This window comes from Lupinus angustifolius, chromosome LG01 (genome assembly GCF_001865875.1).
Source record: "Lupinus angustifolius cultivar Tanjil chromosome LG01, LupAngTanjil_v1.0, whole genome shotgun sequence".
NCBI lineage: Eukaryota > Viridiplantae > Streptophyta > Magnoliopsida > Fabales > Fabaceae > Lupinus > Lupinus angustifolius.
Window position 1 is genome coordinate 2,358,258 of NC_032009.1, and position 25,780 is coordinate 2,384,037.

General features: G+C 31.3%; 3 protein-coding genes and 1 long non-coding RNA gene across 4 annotated transcripts; 1 reads left to right on the plus strand and 3 right to left on the minus strand.

Annotated features, from left to right (window-relative positions):
• Positions 883-3,683, minus strand: LOC109346616 (50S ribosomal protein L35, chloroplastic). Its single transcript, XM_019586281.1, has 3 exons — positions 3,317-3,683; positions 2,988-3,104; positions 883-1,226 (listed from the first exon to the last, which is right to left on the minus strand). The coding sequence occupies exons 1-3, from the start codon at positions 3,581-3,583 to the stop codon at positions 1,092-1,094; spliced, it is 519 nt and encodes a 172-aa protein (XP_019441826.1). The 5' UTR covers positions 3,584-3,683; the 3' UTR covers positions 883-1,091.
• On the minus strand, positions 4,382-6,793 carry LOC109346607 (nuclear pore complex protein NUP43). Its single transcript, XM_019586268.1, has 5 exons — positions 6,095-6,793; positions 5,778-5,847; positions 5,018-5,249; positions 4,772-4,845; positions 4,382-4,673 (listed from the first exon to the last, which is right to left on the minus strand). The coding sequence occupies exons 1-5, from the start codon at positions 6,715-6,717 to the stop codon at positions 4,620-4,622; spliced, it is 1,053 nt and encodes a 350-aa protein (XP_019441813.1). The 5' UTR covers positions 6,718-6,793; the 3' UTR covers positions 4,382-4,619.
• On the minus strand, positions 10,643-13,196 carry LOC109346599 (heptahelical transmembrane protein 2-like). Its single transcript, XM_019586259.1, has 4 exons — positions 12,827-13,196; positions 12,635-12,733; positions 12,461-12,530; positions 10,643-11,539 (listed from the first exon to the last, which is right to left on the minus strand). The coding sequence occupies exons 1-4, from the start codon at positions 13,057-13,059 to the stop codon at positions 10,862-10,864; spliced, it is 1,080 nt and encodes a 359-aa protein (XP_019441804.1). The 5' UTR covers positions 13,060-13,196; the 3' UTR covers positions 10,643-10,861.
• Positions 23,357-24,428, plus strand: LOC109346632. Its single transcript, XR_002107544.1, has 2 exons — positions 23,357-23,816; positions 23,847-24,428. It is a non-coding gene; the product is annotated as an uncharacterized LOC109346632 (long non-coding RNA).

Here is a 25,780-nt window from a genome sequence, read left to right on the forward strand (position 1 = left end):
TTATGATATTTTAAGTTAGTTTGATTTTTGGACAATCTTTTCTTTTTAAAGGCGTTTACAGATATATTATGAAATAATACCAGAGGTACAAGCCAGCTAAGTTAAAATAATGGTAATGATCTAGGGTAAAAATAAAAACATATATGATAATGCAAACAATCTAAAAGAGTTGCATTCATTGGTGAACATTTTCAAAGAGAATAAAAATTGGGACTCTGGAAAAACCGCTCATGAGAAAACAATCCCATTGCTTTGTAAATGAACATATTAATTAATCAATCTTATAAAGTTATGTTTTGTGTAGTAAATTTGAGCTTCAAATTGTTAGCATGAATTTCTTGTGAAGTAAATGAGAATCCATTAAATTTTCTTTTCAAGTGACCCTATTATATTCGGGTACACATATGCTGTCCCAAAATAATCTATTATTTTATGTGTCACTGTTTATGATTGGTCAGCGACACATTATGGAACAGCATATGTGCTCCCATTATATTCAACTATTAACTCCATACTATCATTTCAAATGGAGTGAACGGTTGAGACAAATTTGTCAAAAACTAATGACATATACGAAGCATATAAAAATTAAGAATTGAAGTTGAAAAAACACAAAAACAGGAGCACTAAAAAACATATTTTGCCAAATATAATTCCTAAAATTCATTCATGTCAAGTAATTGTATGTAAGTTTTACATTATAAAATGATATATGCTTTACTTTTATAGTTTTATTTGTTACTCACCAACTATCAATTTTACTCACCTAAATAATGTGCATCATTCAACTTCAGATGGCAGTTATAACACTAAGATATAAGATTGGATTCTGATGATTCTGTGATTCACAGTAGTTTGCAAAATAATTGCAATGCTAAACTGTAAGATGGTAAATAGTAAATACTAGAAGAATAGAAATTGCAATACAATAAATACCAATTGTTGCGTAATACAGGAAGGGATACCACTTTCACCGAGGAAAAACTACCCAACTTCATTTGAGAAATAAAACATTTGAGGTGATGTAAAAACGGATTGGAGAAGTAACAGGTTGCTAGAATAAAAGCAATTCTGCAACTACATTGTTATAGTCATTCTTGTTGTTGACTGGCTTCTAACTCAGCTTGCTCAGTTTTGCAAAGAGGACTTCTATTACCTTTTCTGTTTGCTTTCAGATATGGCAAAGCTCCAATTACATTGTTATAGTCACTCTTGCTGACTGGGTGCTGTCGACGACAATAAAAAAGAGTTAGACATGAGAACGCCAATCCCATGGCTTCATACAATACTACCAAACTAGATCCAATAACTTATTCATTCGAAATTACAAACTGCTGAAACCTCCTAGAGCTACCACTTAGAGAAAGACTTTACATAATCACTATCTTGGCATAAAATAAAGTGAGCAATTACTCAAAGAACAAAGACTCCATGCAACGGGAATAAGAAAATCCAGAGAGGCAGAATTTACAGTATATCTAACTTCAAGTCAAATGACACCATTTTTTTGAATCCAAGTCAGATATCTAAGCTGTGTACAATATATCTAGCGTCATCTTCGAAACAGAAATGCTACACAATATATCTATTATCATTCTTGATATGAACTTTGTATTTGGTGCACAAAAGTAAAGAGCAGTCAAGAAAGAAGGAAAAAAAGAATAAGCACCAAACTCAATTTTATGATAATTGAGATTTCATAGAAAAGGGAGGGGGCAGCAACTATGAGTGCTTGTTAAACTAGTTATAAGACCTTTTTCCTCAAAATTAGTACATATGATCAACATTGTCTTCAAGCATCAAAATATTGACATGAAAAGCAAAAAACTACCAGAAGATATCCACTTCCAAAACCACTTCAGATTATTTTAATTATACACCAAGTGCAGATGTTCTAAGACTGAACTACCAACTCTACCACAAGAGCCACCAAACCGCTTGTGAAAAAATCTATCATTAACAATCTTCTTGCTTTTACACTCTTAAGATACTCTTGGCTAAGAAAGGATATAGGACTACACAGCATTAGGAATTTAGGATAAACGTACTTCACAAGCCAAATAACAGAGCCTACTAGCACCAAAAGCAATCCAGAAAACTAAGACCAGATTGCAAGCATATGGAATGGACCTCACATCTTGCAATCTAGATTGTGATCAAGTAACCACGCTACATATTCTAAAATGAACCTCGCATCTTTAAAACTATATGGCACACAAAGCAGAATTCTTACATTCAAAGATGAAAACTCAATACTTAAACCCCTCAGTAATTTATGATTAATAAAAGAAGAAACATCCCAGTTTGGCAATTGTTGTCATTGAAATTAGCCCTATACAATAAACACATACTTCTCCATGGAAGCATACGGATAACATTAAAAGAAAAATATCAATGAATTAGGATCTACGATACACAGATACTTCCCAATTGGTTGTGTATCTGTGTTGTCTTTGTATCCACTGCTGTATGCCTCAGACTACTAACAAAAAATGGAGATATGAATTAAAGTTCCATTCTCACTAATTACCTCCCTCAAAGCATGTTCTCGCTCTTGCAATCTTACCCTCCACAAAATCATCATACATGATGGCAAACTTCCATTCTCACCAAATAACTAAGAAAAGGCATTGGACTACAGTCGAGATGACGACAAGTGGATAAATTCTATTTTATCTCTTTTCCATATATTTTATATTTTTATTAATTTTTATGATATATATATATTGTTTTATCTGTATCACAACTATTCAACAAAGTTTTCGTCATTGCCTGTGGACTGACTAATGCAACCTTCCCATTTTATCCTTCATTATATCTTCATTTTTTTATAAAACCATCATATTTACTCATGATATCATATATATCCCATACTCTTATGTATTATCTGTTACCATGCAACATAGATTAAGATATAAAGGATCATTAAAGTATTAAAAGAAAGCATAGTAGGAAAATATATGGATAATGTAAAGAAATTATGGCACCATTTTGGAGAGTCGCAATTTCCTCCTTGAATTCTTCTTGTACAGTAAATGCTGCTTTCCAGCTCTTCTACGCACAATTCTGCCTGCACCTGTTACCCTGAATCGCTTTGCTGATGCCTACTAACATAATCAAAACGACATTCAAACAATAAGGTCTAAATATTATACTTCCAAAACACAATTGAGGATAATATCAACCTAAATCTTCAGCATGTTATGATTTGATTTTTTTATTCTTGCTTCTTTCATGAACAAAATAACCAAATTGGATGAGCAGTGTTAATTGAGACAAAAAGAAGAAGAATGACGGAGAGAGAGGAAAGGAGGACCTTGTGTGTTTTCATTTTGTAGCCTTTTTTGGCGGATACAACGGTGAGAGTGCGAAGCTTTGAAGGAAGAAGAATTGAAGGTTTTTGAGGAAGAAGAATTGAAGCAGAAATGTTGGTTGACCAATGGAGTTTGAGTGAGTTAGTGTTGAGAAGAGGGAATCGAAGTGAAGAGTGAGAAGAAACACGAGTAGTGGAAGAAGAAGAAGAAGAAGATGTTAATGAGAGATTATTGAAGGCGAATGATAAGTTAACTGTAACAGAAGCCATGGTTGAGAAGTGATTATTGTTCCTTCTTCTTTCAGTTGAGGATGTTGTTGATGTGGTTGTGGATAAAAAGGAACCTCACTCCTCAATCTTATTTTATTTTGCTGTTAAGGACTCTTCACAGTGCTTCCTAACAATTTTCTGTTAACTTTTGGGCCTTCAGAATATTTCTCTCACCCTTTTTATGGGCCTTGGAATTTCTGTGCACCCTCGATTAATTCCCCTTCATATCAATCAACAAGACACACTTCCTGTAAAAAATAAGAAAATAATTTAAATGACATGTATACATATTTTATTATACTCCTATTTATGTGACCAAAAAAACATACACACACTTCTTGAGTAAGGTTAATATCCCATGTTACTAACTCGTTTCCGAACCCGATATGAGGCTAACTCTCTCAACGAGTATTTTTTCATCCACATGTACCACTTAGAACTTTCCAAACCCCAATACATCCCATGAGTAAGCATGTTCTGTGTCATTTGAAAATGACAAAATTAAAAATACACTTCAAAATGAAATAAGAGATTTTTATTGATAAGTGATTTTTCTATAGTGGTAAAATAAGAATAATTTGATAATTATATATTTGTAGGAGTTTAGTCAAATTAAATTAAAGTTGATCTACTTTTAGTTTGAATTATTTGAATATTTTAACCTTTTCTTGAAGGGGAAAATAGTACCACATCCGCATAGATTTTAGCTGATTTGAACTGACGAGACTAGTTTTAATTCAACCTTCTACCAAACAAAAATATCATTTTTTATAATGAATTTAAAACATAAGAATTGACATCTTAGTAGTTGTGAATACAGCATGAAGTTCATCATTGAATGGTTCGTCTGCAGTTGTGAATACTGGCGCTAATGCTGCACATTGTACAATATCCATTTTCATATAATTTGCATTAACAAAGGGAACAGAACATGACAGCATACATAATAGTCTGCAAAAGGCTACACTTCTTCCATCAGCTATAAAATGCATCCATTTTTGAACTTTTAAGCCACCAAAGACTAGGACTCTGAATATTATTGTCTTGTCAATATGGCTACTGCTTCCCACTCCAAGCTACAAATCACATCCTGCATGGCAATCCATTAAATCATCAGGAATTAACAACATCATCAAATACTCAAATGATTCCAGCATAATAAAAACAATATTATTTGCCTCGACTTACCGATGGATTATGTCGATCGATATCAAAGCTGTTGATGGCACAAGGTTCTGCTAACAGCTCAATAGGTTCCTCACCTATGCATGTAATAAGAATAAGGCATTACATCACAGGTGAACCAAATCAATCACACAACACAGTTCAATGTTCTCTGTTTCATAATTCCTTAAACTTATAAAAAACATAAATTGTATTCCAAATGAATTCACATTTAACATGTCACAAATTGCAATGAACATATACACTTACCTTGCTCAATTACAGCAAGAATTCCATCCTCCGAGCAGATCATCGAAGGTAAAATGTGGGTCGATGAGGTGTTTGATTTCATGCAACGATCATACTGAACCTCCCAAACCTCACTTTCAGATATTGATTGGACTGCAGTGTTGCCAGCACCAGCCCCTGCTCCTGAAAGTGTAATTGGTTGTTTTTGCCACCTAAGATCCCAAGCGAAAACAGTACCTAAGGAGCCCCCAGCCTGATAACATTTATAATTCCAGAAAACTAAGAAGAATACAAGTTCAACACTATGCAATGAACATCAAGAAGCAATCTGCTCTACAGAGATCCAACTCCACCAAACTTTTTATGAATAAAAAAACTACAAAAAAATAAAACAGAGAAAAGAAGATTCAATAAAATATTTTACAATAATCATTCATCGGGTAGACTGATACAGATGTTGAAACCGTTGTTAGTGCAGAAGCTAAAACTGCTAATAGCTATCACTTTGTTCTCTCGGAATGTAATTAAACTTGCCTTAAACTTCGCTAAATGATAAATTAAGCCCATTAGTATCATCACAGACATACTTTTAGTCGTCCTAGTGTAATAGTACATTCATAATTTCAACTTCAGCATGTAATTACGCCATTGAATATCTTATGTATTTAAGTACTTAACCAATAGTCTACTACTGAATGTCGAGAATCCCAAAATAATGACAGGCTTTTCTAAAAAGCGATTGAATATGAAGAAATGAGGATATGTTGCATAGCCATCTTACCAGGCAAGTGTGCTTTCGTGACGGATGAATGTCAATAGAGTGCACTATCCCAGAAGTCAATTTCTGACCCCTGCAACATATTCACCTAGTAAACATCTTTGCAAATAACCTACATAAAGTATCAACTTTTATATGAAAGTCATTCATACACACAAATATTTGACAGGTTTTAAGCAAGCAAGTATTAGAAATGTTACATGTAACCATTACTATTCAGTGATAAAGCAATAATGGTAACAAAAACATTGTAGTCTACATAACACTCAATCTTTTCATACTCATTCAAATAGTAACCACCATTGAACAATGTTTCTTACCAATCACCCTTAAACTGAGAAACTGGACCACCGGGCTTTCTCTGGTCCCACCACTGAAGACTAAACCCATATCCACCAGTAGCAAACTCCACCGGCGACGCCCACTTCGCCGCCGTGTACGACACCAACCCACTACTATCAAACAACCTACGATAGTTCAAGTTAGAATTCCCAATACTAACCAAATTCACTTTCCCATCTTCCCCCACAGTCACACACTCCCCACCACTATCCATTAAATCAATGCAAGAAACCGGCACCGAATGAAGCGCACCCTCGGGTATCGAAATCTCCGATTCCAACGACGCATCGGTGGAATCGGAGAACAGAACGTGCAAAGAGCCGGAAAAAGTTGAAGCAGCGATGATGGTTTTTTGAAGGAACTGAGAAGCCTTGAGGGAAGAAATTCGGGAAGGGGATACCCATGAATATTGGGGTTGTAATGGAAGTGGGTTTGGTTTAAAAGAGTGAATTTCGATGGAATAAGAATCGGAATCGGAATCGAATAAAGCGAGAACTGCGAATCGATCGAATGCAGAAAGAAGTGGAAGCCAACGAACTGCGTCGACGTATTTATGTTGGGGGAGTCTATAGATTCCTAAACGATCAGAGAAAACTGCCATTGTTAGGGTTTTAGAGGTTTTTTTCTGCAGCAAATAGAATTAGGATTGAAATTATAAAAAAAAGGTGGGAACTTGATTTTAGCGAGTGGCATGCTTTATGCCTTGTTTTAACGATATTTAAATATTTAATTACCAAATTGTTTGTTTGATAAATGTGATTACTTGTGTAATTAATTATCAATTAAATTATGAAAAATAATACTCTATGTCTAATGTAAAATCATTTTGCACCATAAATGTATTATTCTTTATTCGTGTATTAATTATTAAATTTATAGTATTAATAAAGCAAAAATAAGTGATATTCACCACGTATGACATAACTTTAATATTTCATTTTTATCCTTATTAATATTTCTTTAATAACTAATAAAAACTTTCACACAATACTAATATCTAACAATCATATAATGATTTTTATCTTCTTAAATCAACATTTTTCTTAAATTATGAAAAATAATACTCTATGTCTGATGTAAAATCATTTTGCACCATAAATGTATTATTCTTTATTCGTGTATTAATTATTAAATTTATACTACTAATAAAGCAAAAATAAGTGGTATTCACCATGCATGGCATAACTTTAATATTCCATTTTTATCCTTATTAATATCTCCTTAATAAATAATAAAAACTTTCACACAATACTAATATCTAACAATCATATAATGATTTTTATCTTCTTAAATCAACATTTTTCTTAAATTATGAAAAATAATACTCTATGTCTAATGTAAAATCATTTTGCACCATAAATGTATTATTCTTTATTCGTGTATTAATTATTAAATATATACTATTAATAAAGCAAAAACAAGTGGTATTCATCATGCATGGCATAACTTTAATATTCCATTTTTATCCTTATTAATATCTCCTTAATAAATAATAAAAACTTTCACACAATACTAATATCTAACAATCATATAATGATTTTTATCTTCTTAAATCAACATTTTTCTTAAATTATGAAAAATAATACTCTATGTCTAATGTAAAATCATTTTGCACCATAAATGTATTATTCTTTATTCGTGTATTAATTATTAAATTTATACTACTAATAAAGCAAAAATAAGTGGTATTCACCATGCATGGCATAACTTTAATATTCCATTTTTATCCTTATTAATATCTCCTTAATAAATAATAAAAACTTTCACACAATACTAATATCTAACAATCATATAATGATTTTTATCTTCTTAAATCAACATTTTTCTTAAATTATGAAAAATAATACTCTATGTCTAATGTAAAATCATTTTGCACCATAAATGTATTATTCTTTATTCGTGTATTAATTATTAAATATATACTATTAATAAAGCAAAAACAAGTGGTATTCATCATGCATGGCATAACTTTAATATTCCATTTTTATTCTTATTAATCTCTCCTTAATAACTAATAAAAACTTTCAGACAATACTAATATCTAACAATCATATAATGATTTTTATCTTCTTAAATGCACATTTTTCTTTAAGTTTATATATTGCAATAAGAATGCGGGTCGACAGGCACAACACGCTAGTAAAAATAATGCAGATAAATTATGGATAATTTAATTATCATTTAAATTTACACTAATAATGAATAATAGGCATATATGACATTTGTTGATGACATTACAAAACTAGGTGGCAAAAGGACTAACATGAAAGCTTAACCAAAGAAGATATTTAGTTACGTCACAATGCATTGTCTTCTAGTTAAGTTAAGGTAACAAAAATATCATTTTACCTAATATAAAAAAATGTAATGCATTGTCTTCTAGTTAAGTTAAGGTAACAAAAATATCATTTTACCTAATAAAAAAAATGTAATATATATATATATATATATATATAAGATTTATATATAATTATTACATAATTTAACACTCATTTAAATTTTTGTTTGAAGTTTCAACAACAATTAATATTAACGATGAATGACACAATTAGAATATATAGAACTCACTATATATATTTTTCTCATGTAAAAATTGATAGACAATGCAATACGTCAAAGGTGAAATTATGCAATTTAAGATTAAGTTGATGTCTCAAGTTTGAAACATGGATAGCTGAAACGAAAACGAGAACGTCTGTTTTTTTCTAAAATTCAATGGGAATTAAAATTCTTAAAAAAATTAAAAAAAAATTAATTGCAAATCCTAACCAAATTTTCAACGTGAGAGGGTATATTGAATTTGTTTGGTACTATCAAGAGTATTCTCCAATCCTATATGAGTAATGAAGTAATTTATTTTTGGTTGTATGGTTGCTTCTCCTAACAAATGTCATTCTTATGAATCGAACTTTTGACTTTTCTTTTTGGCAGAGATCTATCAAGGTTTTACATAGCATTGGCAATTAGGGTGGTCGTGCCTGCACTGCCCATGTCCACACAATACCAACCAAAATTAGGGCGGCATGGGCATACCCGTTTTAAAATAGGGCATGAAATATCATGTCCTGTTCGCCCTAAACATGGGCAAGACGGGCTTGCTGGCCGCCCTAAATTAAAAAAAATGCTAAAAATGACATAGTACTTTAGATTACATGGAATACATAGTAGTGTGACAGTAAGATTAAAAACACAAAACATAACATTTTGTTTTGCATAAATCAGACATACATTTAATTGGTAAGATATTATATTTTGGAAAATTGTTATATGCACTCAAGGGGTAGAACATTTTTGTCATACTTGACCCATCAAATTTCTTATTTTAGTGTTCATTGATGCCCATGGACCGCCCTGTCCGTCCATTTGAGATGCCCATGGGCGAAATGGCATGTTGGGCGGACATTTTAGGGCGGATGAACACAATTTTCATGCCCTGCCCGTCCAAAACATGCGGACGGGCAGGCCCCATGGGCTTTGCCCAAATTGTCAATAATAGTTTTATACCACTAAATCAACACAATGTTGAATTGAATTTAACATAATTCATTAGATTTATTTTATACGTTTTTTTAACAGAAAATCCAAAAAAAATCAGATTAAATTCAACTTCATGTGTTCACTTGAGGAACCATTTGTAATCAGCAACTTGCTTAATTGAAGGAAAGAATCTGGAAACAAATTTCTGGTACGTCTATAAACGAAAAAACATGGAATGAAATAACATATTTCGACCTGGACTGATGGAAGTTCATCAACCTGCAAACCTTTCATACAAGTTAAGATTAAGGCAACGTATGTGAAGGCCACATACAACATGATACCTCTCTAATATGAGTTAGATAATGGAGAGAGAAATATTGTGTAAAAGTAAAGAAAAAACAACGCACATCGACAATTTATATTATTTTTATTTAAATGATATTACACTTTTACCTTTAAAATATAAAGGAAAATTTGTCTCTCCATTAATTGAGAGGAGTGTGATTAACTTTATCTTGGGATGATAAAGTTTGTACTCTGGTTTGCCAAAGGTCACCATAACCTTGTAATGGAAAGCTTTGTTGTTGAGTAGAGCTAATTGGCATTGTATGTTGAAACTTATCACTTACTGCCATGATTTTGTTTTCCTCGCTAGTTGCAAAGGAAAATACATGATCATGGTATGAGGGACGATGACTAAGTTCCAGGATCAGGTCGTGTTTTTAAGGCATGTGGTTTCTATCAGGAGTTGTATCTACTATTTTTATTTCAACTCTGTTCAAAAAATTTATTTTGAAATGTTTTCTTCCATATGATGAATAACAATGTTCAGCTGTGAACATGCTATTGCTGGACTTGAATATTTTGAGGGGAAGAAACGTTATTTACACATTATACACTAAACCATCCTAACTCTTATTGTTGTTTACTTCCATCTTATATAGCTACTGGTCTTCGGAAACAAGTAAATTTCAAATAATCCAATTTGGTGTTTCCTTTTTTGATGTCATGATTCAAATAAATAACTTGCCAGAATAAAATCTGACTTGATAGAACAAAAAATTACCTGCCGAGAGTTGAAAGTATCTGCATACATTACACCAACCTGTATATAGTGTAACAAGATGATCGAAATTCGAAAGTACAACACAAATGGGTGGCTGCTCTCTCATCTGTGTTAAAGATTTAAGCCATTTCTTCCTAAAATTATGGACTACAGAAGATAATCATAACAATTTCGATTCTAACAGTTTAACAACAATAGGTTAAAATGCGCAAGTTGGTGATCCCAGTCGGAAATTCAATATGACTAGTGTGGCAACACTATGAGCAAGTGCCCCAAGAACAACAAAAACATGAAAAATCTGATGGCTGTGCCCTGCAATATCAAATGCTCCGGGTTTCCAACGCTCTGGTATTCTAGCAACATAAATTCCAGCTCCTGTTGCATATAGAAAGGCCATAGCAAGCTCATATCCAAGTGCAACAAAAATATGCGGCTGGCCCCAATACAGGGCAAGAGCATGAATAACAGGAATTACACCCGAAAACCCCATGGAGAGAAATAAGGAAGCCCTGAGGGATCGGAACCGAGGTGAAGATAGTGAAGGTGCGAGAAGGGTAACTGTGGTGAGGACTCCAAGCCCAGATATTGAAGTCAAATAGAACAACCTTGCGTAGGGATTGCAGAAAAAAGCGTAGTAGATTGGAGCAAAGAAGGAACAGACAATCATGAGAGAAATGCCAGCATAATCTAGACGCCAGAAAAATAGGTTAAAGCATTTGGAGTGGCAGGCCAGAAGATGGGAAAGAGAACTGCAGGCAAGGGCGCCCATTCCTCCAGCTAAGAAAACGAACCAAGGCCATCGAGGAATTGTTTCTTCACCAGATTTTCTCATCTCATGAAAGATGGATGGGTCCGAAATGTGTCTCAAATGCAAATCCTGGAAGAAGAAGAAGAAATATGATAATCTATAGAATAGATGATGAATTCATCAAATATCTTATGTTCAAGGCTCCTATGATTGACCATGATAATAATAAACTCCCTACATCTTTCCTTTCTAGATATCTGGCTTCATGTGTGCAGAAAGCATGATTACTAATTTATGGAGAAAAAACATCAAATTCTTGGCTAAACTGAAATGTATGAGACCTGTCATTTCTTCTAGAACAAGGATCTTATACCAAAGCATGTTCAAAATCTTGTCTCGCATCAATAAAAACATGTCATGTCAATTAAAAAAATTAAACATTCGTTATTTTTCCTATTTTTGCTTCATTTTTATTGATGTAAGACATGATCCAAATGTAATATATTTTAGACCAGCAAGATTACATGGCACAGAACTATACCTCAATTTTATTTCAAAATCGTAATACTAATTATTTTTATATTCATAAAATAATAATTATTGTATGAATATTCAATATAGTAATAATTATATAATTTTTATTATAATTATATAATACATTTTATTTATATATATATATCCAGCAATGAGTTAAGCTCCACTTTTATAAGACAATTTATATGCGGTATTTTTTTAATTCATCTATCAAAATCTTTTACTATCTCTACTTTTGTTGTAGTTTTCAATGGTATCATACTATTATTAGCAAATTGAGTGATATTGTTATGCATGTAATTTAATTGGGAATTATATAATAAGAATCACGAATTAAACAAACACTTTAATATTTATATATCGACAATGTAAGATTTATACACAGCGAATGTTTTATCTAGCATTTATATTACTTTTTATGAAGTTAATAATGGTTGAAAATGAATTATAAATTATTTACTGTAAAAAAATTCTTACACTATATATCTTTTTCACTTAGATTAAATAAAAATGTACCGAGAAAGCGTCACTGTCAGAGCTATTGTTCCCAATCGCCGTCGTGAAGAAACCAAGCGCTGCCGGTGCTCTGGTGGTCCCACCTCAAAATCACACAACATCAATTCCATTCATACATCCAATAAAATAAAGCACCATATACAAGCATAAAACGACGACGTATTCAGTGAATACCTGAGCAAATTCGAGAAGAAATCTTCGAACCCGAGCTGCACCATCACCGTCGAACTCATCACCGCCATAGCCGCAAATATAAGAAACCCCGTTAAATGCCTGCACCAACAATAAATCATCAAAAATTTCAACATCACGCCAAATGTTAGTAGAAAAGGATTAAATAGTTGAGATGAAAGAAATGTTGCTAACGTCCAAACGTTAAGGGTTTCATTGTGCCATTGAAAGATACTCCATAAGGCTTCTTTAACAGGCCATTCAGAACGGTAATAGTTAAGAATGAACTCGCTATCTTTTAAGTACTCCGGAAGCTCCTCGAACTTCACTAATCTCCGTTCGAATCTCTTCATCTCCTTCGGTTTTGCTTCATCATTCGCCGGTATGCTTCCGCCGTTCTTGTTCCGGCGCCGGAGGTGTTTGTTCATCTTTGTTCTGATTGTTTTGTTTCCGGTGAGAGAAATAGAGTCGGCGACTCCTTCGACGGTCACAGATCTGCTTCCACTCTCTCCTACCCTGTCTAATTCAAGATTCGAGTCAATAAACAAAGGTCAACTTTGTTCTTAACACCAAATCTAACTTTCATGTATTTAGATATACAATACATGTTAATTAATCATAATCAATTAATATGGTAATAGTTTTTTAAAATTATTAATGTATTTTTTATTATTTGTTTTTTTACTTATTATTAATTCTTAAATCAATATAATATATATTTATTATTTGTTTACTTATCTGTGATGGATATCATAGGTTATTATGATTATACAAAAATGTACTTTATAATTTTATAATTAGAGATGGCAAAACGGACATTACCCGTGGGTGCGTCTGCATTTTTTTGCAAGCAGGGCATAAATTTTTTGCCCATTTGCCCGTTTTGCTAGCCAAGTTTGTGGGTATTTCTGTTGGGCATGCGCGCGGGGGCGGCCCATTAATATAAAAAATTTAGTTAATTTTTTTATCTTCAACTACTTTATTTAATTTTATTTTATTTATTATATGAATTTTTTATTTTTTCTAATTATTCAACAATGACCACGGGCCGTCCACAAGCCCGTTAGTCCATTTTAAAACGGGCAGGTCAGTGAATTTTGTCGGTTAACCAATGCGGGCATACCGACATCTGTTTAAATTTTTGCGGGCATTTGCGGACGCGGCTAAACGGGTCGGACGGCCTGTTTTGCCATATCTATTTATAATATTACAACTTCAGAATAGAAGATAGAGAAATAAAGGACGGGAGAAATGAGAGTATGAAAGAGTAAGTGCATTCTATATTATGGGCATATTTATAATATTACAACTTTACCAGTGTACTTTGTTGTGTACACTAGAGAAAACCTTTCATAAATAGAAGAATCAATAAAATCTAATGGGGGTAAATACTTAATATTTTACAACCATTTCTGAAAAAACCATATCTAATTAAAAGGCGAAAACAAAAGGAGAATATTATTCTTATTATTAACCAGAGATACTTCCTAGTTAAAAATTGTATTAGTTGAACTCAATGGCCAATGGGTGACAAATGGAAAAGCGTGTAGTTTCTTCTCATCGTCAAAACACATCTCTTTGATGTCTATCAATATGTGTACCAATTGCTAAAACATTTGGTTAGTAATTATTTTTAAAAAATATATCTTGTGTTCTCACACGAACAAACTTATAGAAATCGTCATTCTTCTTAAAAGATTGTACACATTTTTCATTTTTACTTAAATAATCAAATTCACCAAAAGGAAAGAATTTCATTCGACTAACTTTCGAACTGCAAGTTAGTTCGCTTCCAAACAAACTATTTTTATGGTTGTTAGATCAAATGACCTTAAATTTATTTGTTGAATTTATGATTGGTTACTTTTTGTATCTAGAAGTCGTGATACTTTAGTACGACTTCTATATGTTAGCCGAAATAACAGAAGTTGTTTTTAGTGAACACAACTTCTAAATAGAAGTCGTATTGATATATAACAACTTTTGTGCATAAAATAAGCAAGTCATTGTAGATGGTAAATAGTAGTGTTTACACCAATAAATTTAAAATGATGAACATAATACTTCAACTCACAACAAAACACTTGAAGACACTAGTATTTACCATGTAATCTACAAATAATTTTATTTATTTTATGCACATAAGTCGTTATATGTGAAATATAACGCTATGCAGATCCTTCAAAATTAAAAAACCATGATGGTTAATCTTCCAAAAATATTTAGAGCAACAAATTAAAAATGGTGAACATGGTGCTCGAACTCACAACCAAACAGTTAAAAATGTTACTTTATACTCATAATCATACAGAAGTCGCACTAAAGTATCACGACTTCTAAACACAGAAGATAATGAGTTATAAATTTAACAAATGAGATTAAGATCATTTGATCTAACGGCTATAAAAACAGTTCATTTGGATCGAACTAACTTGAAATTCGCAAGTTAGTCGCCACCTAATTAATAACATGTATAATTTATTAATTTTAATGAAAGAAATTTGATTTTATAAATAAAGCTACGGTACTTTAGATGTTTCCTTAAAATTCAGGATCACAATCAATATTTTATCTAAAATTCAAAATTAATTGCTTAAAATAAGAAAGCACATTTATCACTGTAGTTTGATTCAAAATTAAAGTGACTTGAAATTCAAACTACTAGCTCAAAAACACTATACACTATATTAACTTATTTTTAAGATAATAATAAATAAATATTAAAATTCAAGCCACGCAACTTACTAACTAGTACTTAAGGTTAGTAATGAACTGAACTAACATGATATTCGTTCAAAATTTGATTCGTTATTTTGTTTGATAAATTTGGCTCATGAATAAATGAACAAAACTTGAGCTGAAAATTGAGCTCATTGAATAAACAAGTCAAACTTCAGTTGGATACCGTTCGACTCGTTAGTTTCATGAGTTAACTCTTATATATATATATATATATATATATATTAAATTAATTTTTATAGTTATTATCACTCATGGATAATTTTTATATTTATTATATTATATATAAATTAAGTTATATTTATATATATAAAACTCTTGTAGTATTTTTAAAATTAATTAATTAGTTAAGTTGTTCAAATGAATCAATTCGAACTGAGTCTAAGAGTTAGTAACTGAGTCAAACTCGACCTAAAAAATAACTTGTATCGAACTCGAGTCGAATTTCGAGTTGAACCAATCATTATCGAGCTGAACTCTGGTTCAACTTGTTTCCGGCCCTAAGTGACTGTACTTGTTAAAGGAAAACGATGTATATATTAATAGTTTATGAATTTAATACATTGTCAATGAACTATCTGTTATTCATATTTCATCTTTATTGACTTTTGAAAAAGAAAAAATCAGATGTATAATAAATGATATTGCTAGTATATAAATTTTTATGGTGATAATATATGAATATATGTTAAAAGCCTTAAAATTAAAGGAGCGAACATGTACAGCAAACTACAGGGCAAAGAAACTCAGGAGTCATGATTATTATCTATCTATCTACCAATCCAATGATTCCGACCAGAGCGACTCATTTTTTTTGTTATCACCAGCGACTCATTTAAAAGTTTGATATATATCCACAAATATTGTGGACCAACCATTATTCTTCCCACAATGCCATTGCCTACATTTTTGCTTTATTTCATTTATTTGATGTCTCTATATATTAGATAATAGATTACTAGTATTTGATGGAACACATGTGGTAAAACACTAAAACACGGACAACCATACCTAATTTTCTTCTAGGTCATGCATTCATGCTGCTTGGAGATTTTTAATTATATATATATATATATAGTAAAAAACACTTACAATATGTTTATATTTATATTTTTAACTACATCCTATTATCTCTAAAAGTTTGATTATCACCGTCAATCATAATAAACTCTGTATTTTTATGGAAAATAACATATGGACAGTGTTTGTTAAATAATAAAGGATTTTAATGATTACATGGTTTTTATATCCAAAATGATATTTTCCTCCAGAGTTATATTCATGCAGAAACTCAAAATAAAAAAATATCATTTAGTATATGAAGATCTTTATCAAAATGATACTTAAATAAGCTTTTTAGTCAAACAATACTTGTAAATAGGTTAGCCACAATTCTAATTGGGCCAGGTCAAACTCTAAAATAAAGCAAATGATAGGTCTATTCAAGCAAAGCCTAACTCAACTTAACCTTACTAGGTTAACCAAATGAATCGAGTCTAAAGGGAGCAAAAATTACACATAATATGATTTGAGAAGATTATGCATATGAAAATAATGACCAGGTTCAAGTATTTTGATTCATATGTTTTATGTGGAACAATTGGCAAATGCATTAGCTATATATAGATGAGAGATTCTCTCTTATAAATGAAGATATTTTATACACAAAAATATCATTTTGTTCTCTTGAGTTATTTGTTTGTCTCACTTTCAACTCTTAATTTTTATGCCACACTTTGATCATCAAGTTTATATTAGTTTACACTATTAGTGACAATATTAATTCTACCTAGAAGTATTATAATATTCTCTTAGGCTGATTAAAATGTTTTTTAAACACATAGTAACTATTCTTTATAAATGTGACTAATAATGCAAACATAAATAAATTTTAGGGACCAAATTGAGGAGAAAATTTAAGAGACAGAAATAAAACAAAGAATTAAACTAATAGATCAAAATGACACATTTACCTATTTAGTTAGTCAATTTTTCTTTTTTTGTGTAGATCAAGCTTCTCTATGATAGAGACAAACATGTTTATGTTAGATAATATCATTATATATGCTGAAATTTCGTATTAATAAGTAATGCAACTATATTCTTATATACACGGTTTTGAGATATGAGTTAAAACAACCTCATGTAACTTAACAAATGTGATCGACTTACTTTTTATATTGTTCCTATCCGGCGAGCTGAAGAGTCCCATGGGCCCCGCTTGTTGGGACCACCAGAGTTGACCCAATAGACAGCATGTCTTCCGTACTTCACCAACCCACCTGCCAGCACAGCAGACAGGTTGTAGAACGGCTACCAAACCAACCACAGGCTAGAAGACAAGAATGGCACAGTGTACGGTCTTAGCAGACCGCCTAACACGGGAAAAGCAACTCCCGACAACACCTTTGGTCGGCCACGCATCGCACCACCCGCCAAGAGCCCAATGTCAACTCTCCCTTCTATAAATAGGGATCTCTACCAACAGGAAGTATCTTAAGCTCTTCACTCTTTAACATTACTCATTCTATTGCTATTTGTCTTCACTATTCTCATACTCCTGTTCCCTTAGTTCGTACACTGACTTGATCGTCGAAGAACATTTCCAGATACCTCCACCGGCGGGTCCAACTCTCCTACTTCCTCCTGCTGCTTTGACGACTATCCTCTACCCCTTCATCAACATCTGATCAACCATTGTCCGTATCTTTGTGTTCTAATAAAGAACATATCTTATTAACTATTACTTAGGTTGTTATATTATTGTTTGTGATAATTTCTACCTATATAATAATTTATTTGGAATTATTCATTCTTTATTACAAATGATTTTTTTTTCCATTTATGACTAATACCATAACTCAAAAACCACTAACAGGTCTAACCCCACAAATATTAGTTTTGAAATGAATGCATCACTAGAAACTCATAATTGCAGTAGGAGTTACCAAATCTTCACTACATCTAAATCTAATGGTGCTGATTCGACATATTTGTATGAGTAAGACTCTTCTCTCTATTATTGGAGAGGACAATTAGTTTTTTTAGTATATTTTTAAGGGCAAAAATATAATAACATTGTAAAGTAGAAAGATAAAAGTGTTATTGTATGTGCAAGAAATAAACAAAATGTTGTTGACTTTATTGGATAAATTTTAACGCTTTTTGATTCGCTTCATTTATTTATCTGTAAAGACATGATCGAACACAATTTTAATTGTCATCTTGAAGAATCTACTCATCAACATGGAAAATTATCCATCAAAAGTTTTGATGAAACTCCAAATGCATTTCACTTGTTGGGCCTAACAATTTTCAAGATGCAAACTTCTCATTTACTTAATACAGAATAAATTGTTGAAATTGAGTGATACTTCAATTCAATCAATCCTTTTGGTTCAAAACTTTTGTCACAATATATTACTTGTTTGTGTTAGCTTTTATTTCATCAAATTCTATTTTAGTTATTTGACACCGTTCCTTTCTATAAATTTCAGAGAAATATTATGCTACTACGATGTAATAGTATAAAGTACAATTTCTACTATGATGTGTAAATGTCTCTTTAGCATACCACTTCTATTATCTTCACTATCATTTTAGGAATCCTATATTCACTAGGAAAACTTTATTGATCATAAATATAGAAACAAAAATGGTGATGGTTTTTCAATGGTTCTCTCGGGACATAAAAAGACGAGTTTATCTCTATTTATGTGCCATTTTTATTTATTTGTATGAGAAAGCGAAAAAGTAAGAAAGCTGTCTGATGAGTTATTCAGAAATAGGAAGAGGAAAGTGACTGCAAAGAGAACGGCAAGTTTTGCTTTTCATTTGCTGTTTTATTATTTGAAAGCTTTGGTGTCATATTTCTCGAGTACAGACATCTTGAAATATGAGCCTAAAAATAATATTAATTTAAATCCTCATAAAGCCCCTTTACTTCTCTCCTACTTTTATAATCACAAATCAACAATTGAACGTTATTATTGTATAAATAATCCAACTCTATTTTTTACATTAATGTGATGATTTATACATAGCATTTATCATTCACTATTTATTTAATTTTTTTTGTTTTGAAAAATCAATAATAATTAAATACAAATAATTGATAATATGATAATAATATATAAAATTGATACATTTTCAGTGTCTATATTTTTTTTCTCTTTACCTATACAATTTAGTGTGACTAACAAAGTTTAATATCAATCTAATATAAAGTTTTTTGTATGATTAATTTATTATTATTTTTAATTTTCAATGATAGGTAACATATTGGTGGTGTGATACCACAATGTAAAAAAATAAATTATTATTGTTGTTGAAAGATCATTTATTCTAATTATATCTCATTCTCTTTTCCAAATTAATACATATTGTTATATAAATATAAATAAAATTTTAAAAACAATAAATAATATTTTTATATTATTTCTTAAATTTCTAGTATATGATAGGGAATATCAGAAACACGTGGCGTTGAGGTTGGTGTAGTTTTAACCACTACTTCCACCTACATTTCACCAGCATTTTATATTTCTTTTCTCCCACTTTATATCTCTTTCTACATGTTGAACTGGCAATTTATTTCAGCTCGGATCATCATGACAGCATATCCTCCAATGTTGTTTTAATCTTGTGGTTATATTACTTATACGATAGAAAAAAAGATGGTCACACAAATTTAATAAATGAATCAAATTTTAATTTATTTTATAATCAGCTATATCTATAAATTTTCTTTACTAGACAAAAAAATGCACACGATATATAATATATTTAATTATTTCCATTCATCATAATACAAAAGGCAGGTCATAATTGCGATAGTGATTGATATCTGAGGCCTCCTTTTTCTTCTTTTGGGTAGCACTGCAATATCAATAACTAGTTTGGGCTTTCTCTATTCAGAGACTCTTCTAGTAAATTTGTTAGCACCAAAAGTTTGTCTCGACATTAATTTTTGCGTGGGATATCTCAATTAAATAAGACTATGCAATTATGTTGTCTTATTATTTAGTAGATAAAAAAACTCCACAACTAGGACCATGTATTCAACTTTGAGTGACATTTATTACTCATCAGTTTATTATTAGTTAACAAATATTTAATTATAAAATTTTTAACTTAAATATATTTGAGTCGGAGTCCACTTACTTATCATAGCCATCAATTTTAAGAATATTTAATGATTTAGATTTATCCACTAATTTAAACTATTATATTTCTTTAAAATTGAAAAACTTGATCCTCCTAATATATTTTCAACCGATCACAGGTAATCACACATGAAATCGTACATTAATGATACCCAGCTCCTTCAATTTTATCTTGGGTTAAGAGTTGCCCTACTTTCTGTTTAGGTACCCTCCTCTCACTCATTTTGTTCACCTTTAAAAATGATTTTCCTCCTTTATATCTGACCTTTCCTTAGACATTTTGTCTCTTGCTGTTCTATATCATGATAGCCTCGAGCCAAAACTTTGAGCTCAGCAAAGCCTAGTCAATTATTACGTACTCTTTATACTTTCATACAAAACGTGGCAAAATTTCGTCCTTTTCTTGCTGCTAATTAATCCCAAGTAGTTTCCACAAATTAACATCTAAAAGAAAAAAATAATTCACAAATTTGATATGATCATCATTCACGTTTAATTATATTAATTAATCAAAATATAATACAAATAAATAATGTATTAGTATATATAAATTGTTACAATAGTAATACATATATATTATTTTGAATAACACCAACAACAATTACAAATTGATTTATTGATCGAGCAAGATTAAAACTAAATGATCACCGATGACAACATTTATAAGGGGTAGTCATCATATTTATATATTATTAATATAAAGATTTATACATAATTAATATATATTCTACCATCTATTTATAGATTACTTTTTGAAGAATAAACAATATATAAAACATTTTTATTATTAATATCAATACATATTTTTTTTCTTTTTACTATTTCTAATTCTTGAGTATGACCAAAATAACACTTTTATTAGGTACCCAAAAACTTGATCCTATTTCAATTGTTTCTTTACAATTTCAATATCTTCATTTGGTAACCTTGTACTACTAAACAAAAAATAAACTATTTCACTTGAGCAAACTATCTATAAGGAAATTGCAAAAATGGTAATATCCAAAATAGAATTAAAATTTGTAATCAGAGGATAAAAAAGATAAAATGTTAATCTCAACCCCATTTTATCATATGTAATTTCTTGATAATTTATTCCTGATAAATTTGGCCCTTAGTTACATTGTCCATCCAAGCAAGTAAAACTGCAGCAATACAAAAAGGGTAATTACACTCACATGATGTATGGAAAAGAAGCATACACTTTTTCCTGTTAGCATGGAAACGTAAAATCCGGGTTCCCTTTACTCATCTCCTTTATTAGGACCAAAAGACCAAAGTACCCTCTCTTGGCTTGAAATTATTGTATGGGCCCCCAACAGGATGGAGTTTAATATTTGAGTTTGACCAAAGGGTAAAAAAGTAACCAACATTAGTCCCTCTGTTGCCTTTTCTTTTTTAAAGTGCAGTCTTCTTTTAGCACTTCATCATCCCAAGATATTAGAAATCTCAAAGACTCAAACGAATGAATGTAGGTTGAAAACCACTTTTTATTTGTAGGGCTTGGTCCACATCTCCACATATTTAACCTCGGGTAATGTGAAAAATGAAATATTGACTAAAGCTAGTTATTATAATATAATATCTTTACTGATCTTACGTGGATGAACGGTTTGGTAGGATAGGAGGTCCAGGTATGATTTCTTCAAATATTTAGGTAGTAGTTTTTCTGGAATATGAATGGAGGTTAACTTTGATCCATCGATGGAGGTATCTGAAAATGTTTTTTGACGATCAAGTTAGTAATAGTGGAGAAGTAATGTTCGAGGGCAATAAATGAAAGGCAAAAACTAAGAAGAAAGCAATAATGATAAGTGATGAGTTCTAATGAATGATACTTCATGTTGGGGAAACCCCTATTTATAATGGTTGAGGTGGATGACGTACCTATAGAGAGTACTGTTGGCATGGCTGACCATCCTGATTTGTCGGTGATGCTTTTCCATGTCAGGCAACTTTGGTAGGGTTCATCGAAGTTCTTATACCGGTTATCCCAGTTTTTTGTTGATTATAGGAGATGCCATCCCGGGTAGCCGAGATGTCTGGATACCCGGATGAAACATTTACCATTTCTTTTAAAAATAATATCTGAGATATTATTGTTTTGGCCATAAAATATTTCTTTATATTTGGAGATAAATTATCTCATTTATTCACTAAACTTATGGACATTCTTTTTTTTTTAGTTTTTAGAAATATTCTTATAGAAAAATGTTAAATAAGACACATGTTATTATTTTAATGTATAAATGATATAATTTATATTTTTGTACAAAAATATATTTTATTCGGAATTGTTTTTGTTAATAAATTATCCGTGTTAAGATTTGTTGTGTATTACATTTACATGCAATCCGACATTTTAATCAGTTATAAAAATTATGGGCATGTATTAATAGAAGTAAACCGTATGTGCTGAAAGGTAAAATCCATGAGAAAAAGAGTGAAAAATCCAAAGGGCATGAGTGGGAATATGGTAATTGATGAGGGGTAAATCGAGAAATAAAGAAGATGGCAGAGATTGCTTGCGCAAATCTAGCTAATCTGTAATAGAGAAGAAAAAAAAGAGATTGAGAATTGAGAGAAGGTTAAGCCAAAACCAAAACCAAAGAAAGAAGAGAAAAAGAAGCATGTCATGCCTAAACTGTACACCAAAAAAGCACACAACCATTCATTTCCCTTTTGACCTAGTAAGCCAATTATATCATACCAAATAATATAAAACGCTATTTATTTATTTTATGTTTTCTTTTTAACTTTATGTCAAATTTTTATTCGATTGAGATAAAATTAGACATAAAAAGTGGAACAACCGATCTCCATTCCATATTCACTACTAGCCCAACTCACATTATGTTTGTACAGACAATCTCAGTGGGACAGAAAATGCACAGAGACCACAGCTTATAGCTTCTTCAACTACACAATCACTTTTTTCAATTCTTTCCTTCTTATCATAACACAACCAATTTCACCTCTTCAAAGAAAAAAGTAGAACATGCACCCCTTTTCTCTTTCTCTCTCTTTCTCTACTCTCTACCTTTGATTTTTATTATTCATGTTCATCTTGACTATTATGCACTTACCCCACTATCTAGTCTTCTTCACAGTTTGTCTTCAACTGTGTAAAGTCTCCAACCCTTTATTGTTTGCGGCTTATTTGCTATGATGATACTACTCTTATGGGGGTGCTGTTTGTTTTGGTGGCAGCACTTGAAGAAGATGAGGCAACATCAAAAGCAAAATATGGTGATGTCTGTAGCTGCAAAAAAAGATTATTGGTTTGAAGAATGGTTGGTATTTGACATGAGAATCCTTATGAGGCAAAAGGGTTTCTTTAGAATATGTGAAGGATGGGGTGGTTGTGGTAGAAACACTGTTCCTGATCAACTTCTACTTTTGCCAGTGACTATGTTGTTCTGATTATGATTCTGGTGCTGGTGATATTGGCTAAACGGCTCAATCTGTTAGCTTAGTGATAGTAGCATTTCTATTTTTTTTGTTTACTCTCTTTTTATTTTTATTTTTTAATCAGTTAATATTTAAGTAGTGGATATTCAAAAGCAGATATTGCTTTGCCACAGTCACAGGTTTGAATATTATTTGTTTTTATGATCTTAGTTTCACTGATTATTTTTGTTTTGCTTTTCTGCATCTTGAATTGAAGGGTACGTTTCTTCATTTCAGCTTTGGGTTTCTACAATTTTCAGTAAATGGTGATGCACCTAATCCTGTAGGATTTTTGGTCAGTGATGCTTTAAATTTTGAGGGTCCCTTGAGGTACAGACCACAGAGCCTTCACCATCCCAACACTGTTTTATTACCGTTTCAATTTTAATGTCAGTCTTTTCTTCTGTCTCCTTTACATAATTTTATTCATTTTTCTTGGGTAACGTGACCCTTCATGATATTTAATAAGGAGAATTAAAAACAAGAGTTAAGTAGAGGATAGAATGATTACCCAGTTTAATGTTAATCTCAAATTCTCAATAGTTACTAATGATTATTTACTCATTCCTTTGAACATTTCCATAGTTGAAAATATCCATATACATATGTTCAGAACTTTGAAATATATAAAGGTGGTAGTATCATCTATCATTCTGTCTAGGTAGAGTAATGTTAACTTAAAATCTCTATTTATAATTGTTATATCATTTTACACTAAGATAATTTTTTATATTTGATTATACTCAATCTCATTTGGTTTATCTTCTATGCCTGTCCTTTTAAGCCTGCCTTATAAAGTGATATGTATCAAACAATTTTCATCTATGTCCACTGTTTCCTAAAATGAATAGAAGTTGTCAGAAATTGTTCATGCAACTTCATTTTCAATGTTGCGATTATGTAGTAGTTCTATGCTATTTTGGCTCTTACATGTTGTGGTTTTATATTATATTGTCCAATCAATGTTGTGGGTGTGGCGTGGTTATGTGAGGTAACAATCCACACAACACAAGTAGGGTCTTGTTGCAAAACACTGAAACTGCCAGTCCAAGGGACCATGTGTTTGAGCACAATCATATAGCAATTTTTTTTCTTGTATAGCATAGAAGTAACCAAGTAAGAAAAACAAAGGCAAAGACAAATAAAGTTGAGCTATTGGTGACGATTGCTTCTTGAATCTAAATGCATGTGTCCTATCAATTGTGCCCCAAAACAACCTTTAGGTTCATTGTGCCTTTTAGTTTTTGGTATGCACGTGAAAGCATGGTTGTGAACCGCACTATGGAAGGAACAAAGGGTAAAAACAAATAACCAAAAAAGGTATATTATTCTTCCTCTGAAGGTGACTTGTTTTCATGATGCATGCCAAGAATTTCCTAAGACCTTATGACTAGTTTTGTGTACATACTTTACGTAAGTTGGTCTTGGTAAGACATGGAAAAATATTACATGGGTTTTACATTTACTTCAATTACCTTCTTTGCAGCAAAATGCAATGAAATTGAAGAGCAATCATAATTTGATTTGAGTTCTTGTCATCATATCCCAAACCAATCAAATTCCACTAACTAACATAAAAAAATTATGTTTTGTTTTTATGTTTTTTCTTTTTAAGTATGTGACAATTTTTAATTGGATGAGGACATAATGAGATACAGAAAATGGGACAGGTAATCCCCATCCGCTTTTTTTAACCTTTTGTGAGAATCATGAATTAGCACTATTTAATTGTTAAGTAACAAGTGGATAGGTACTGACCCTTCTATTGAAGTCCATATAGTGCTTATAAGTTTGG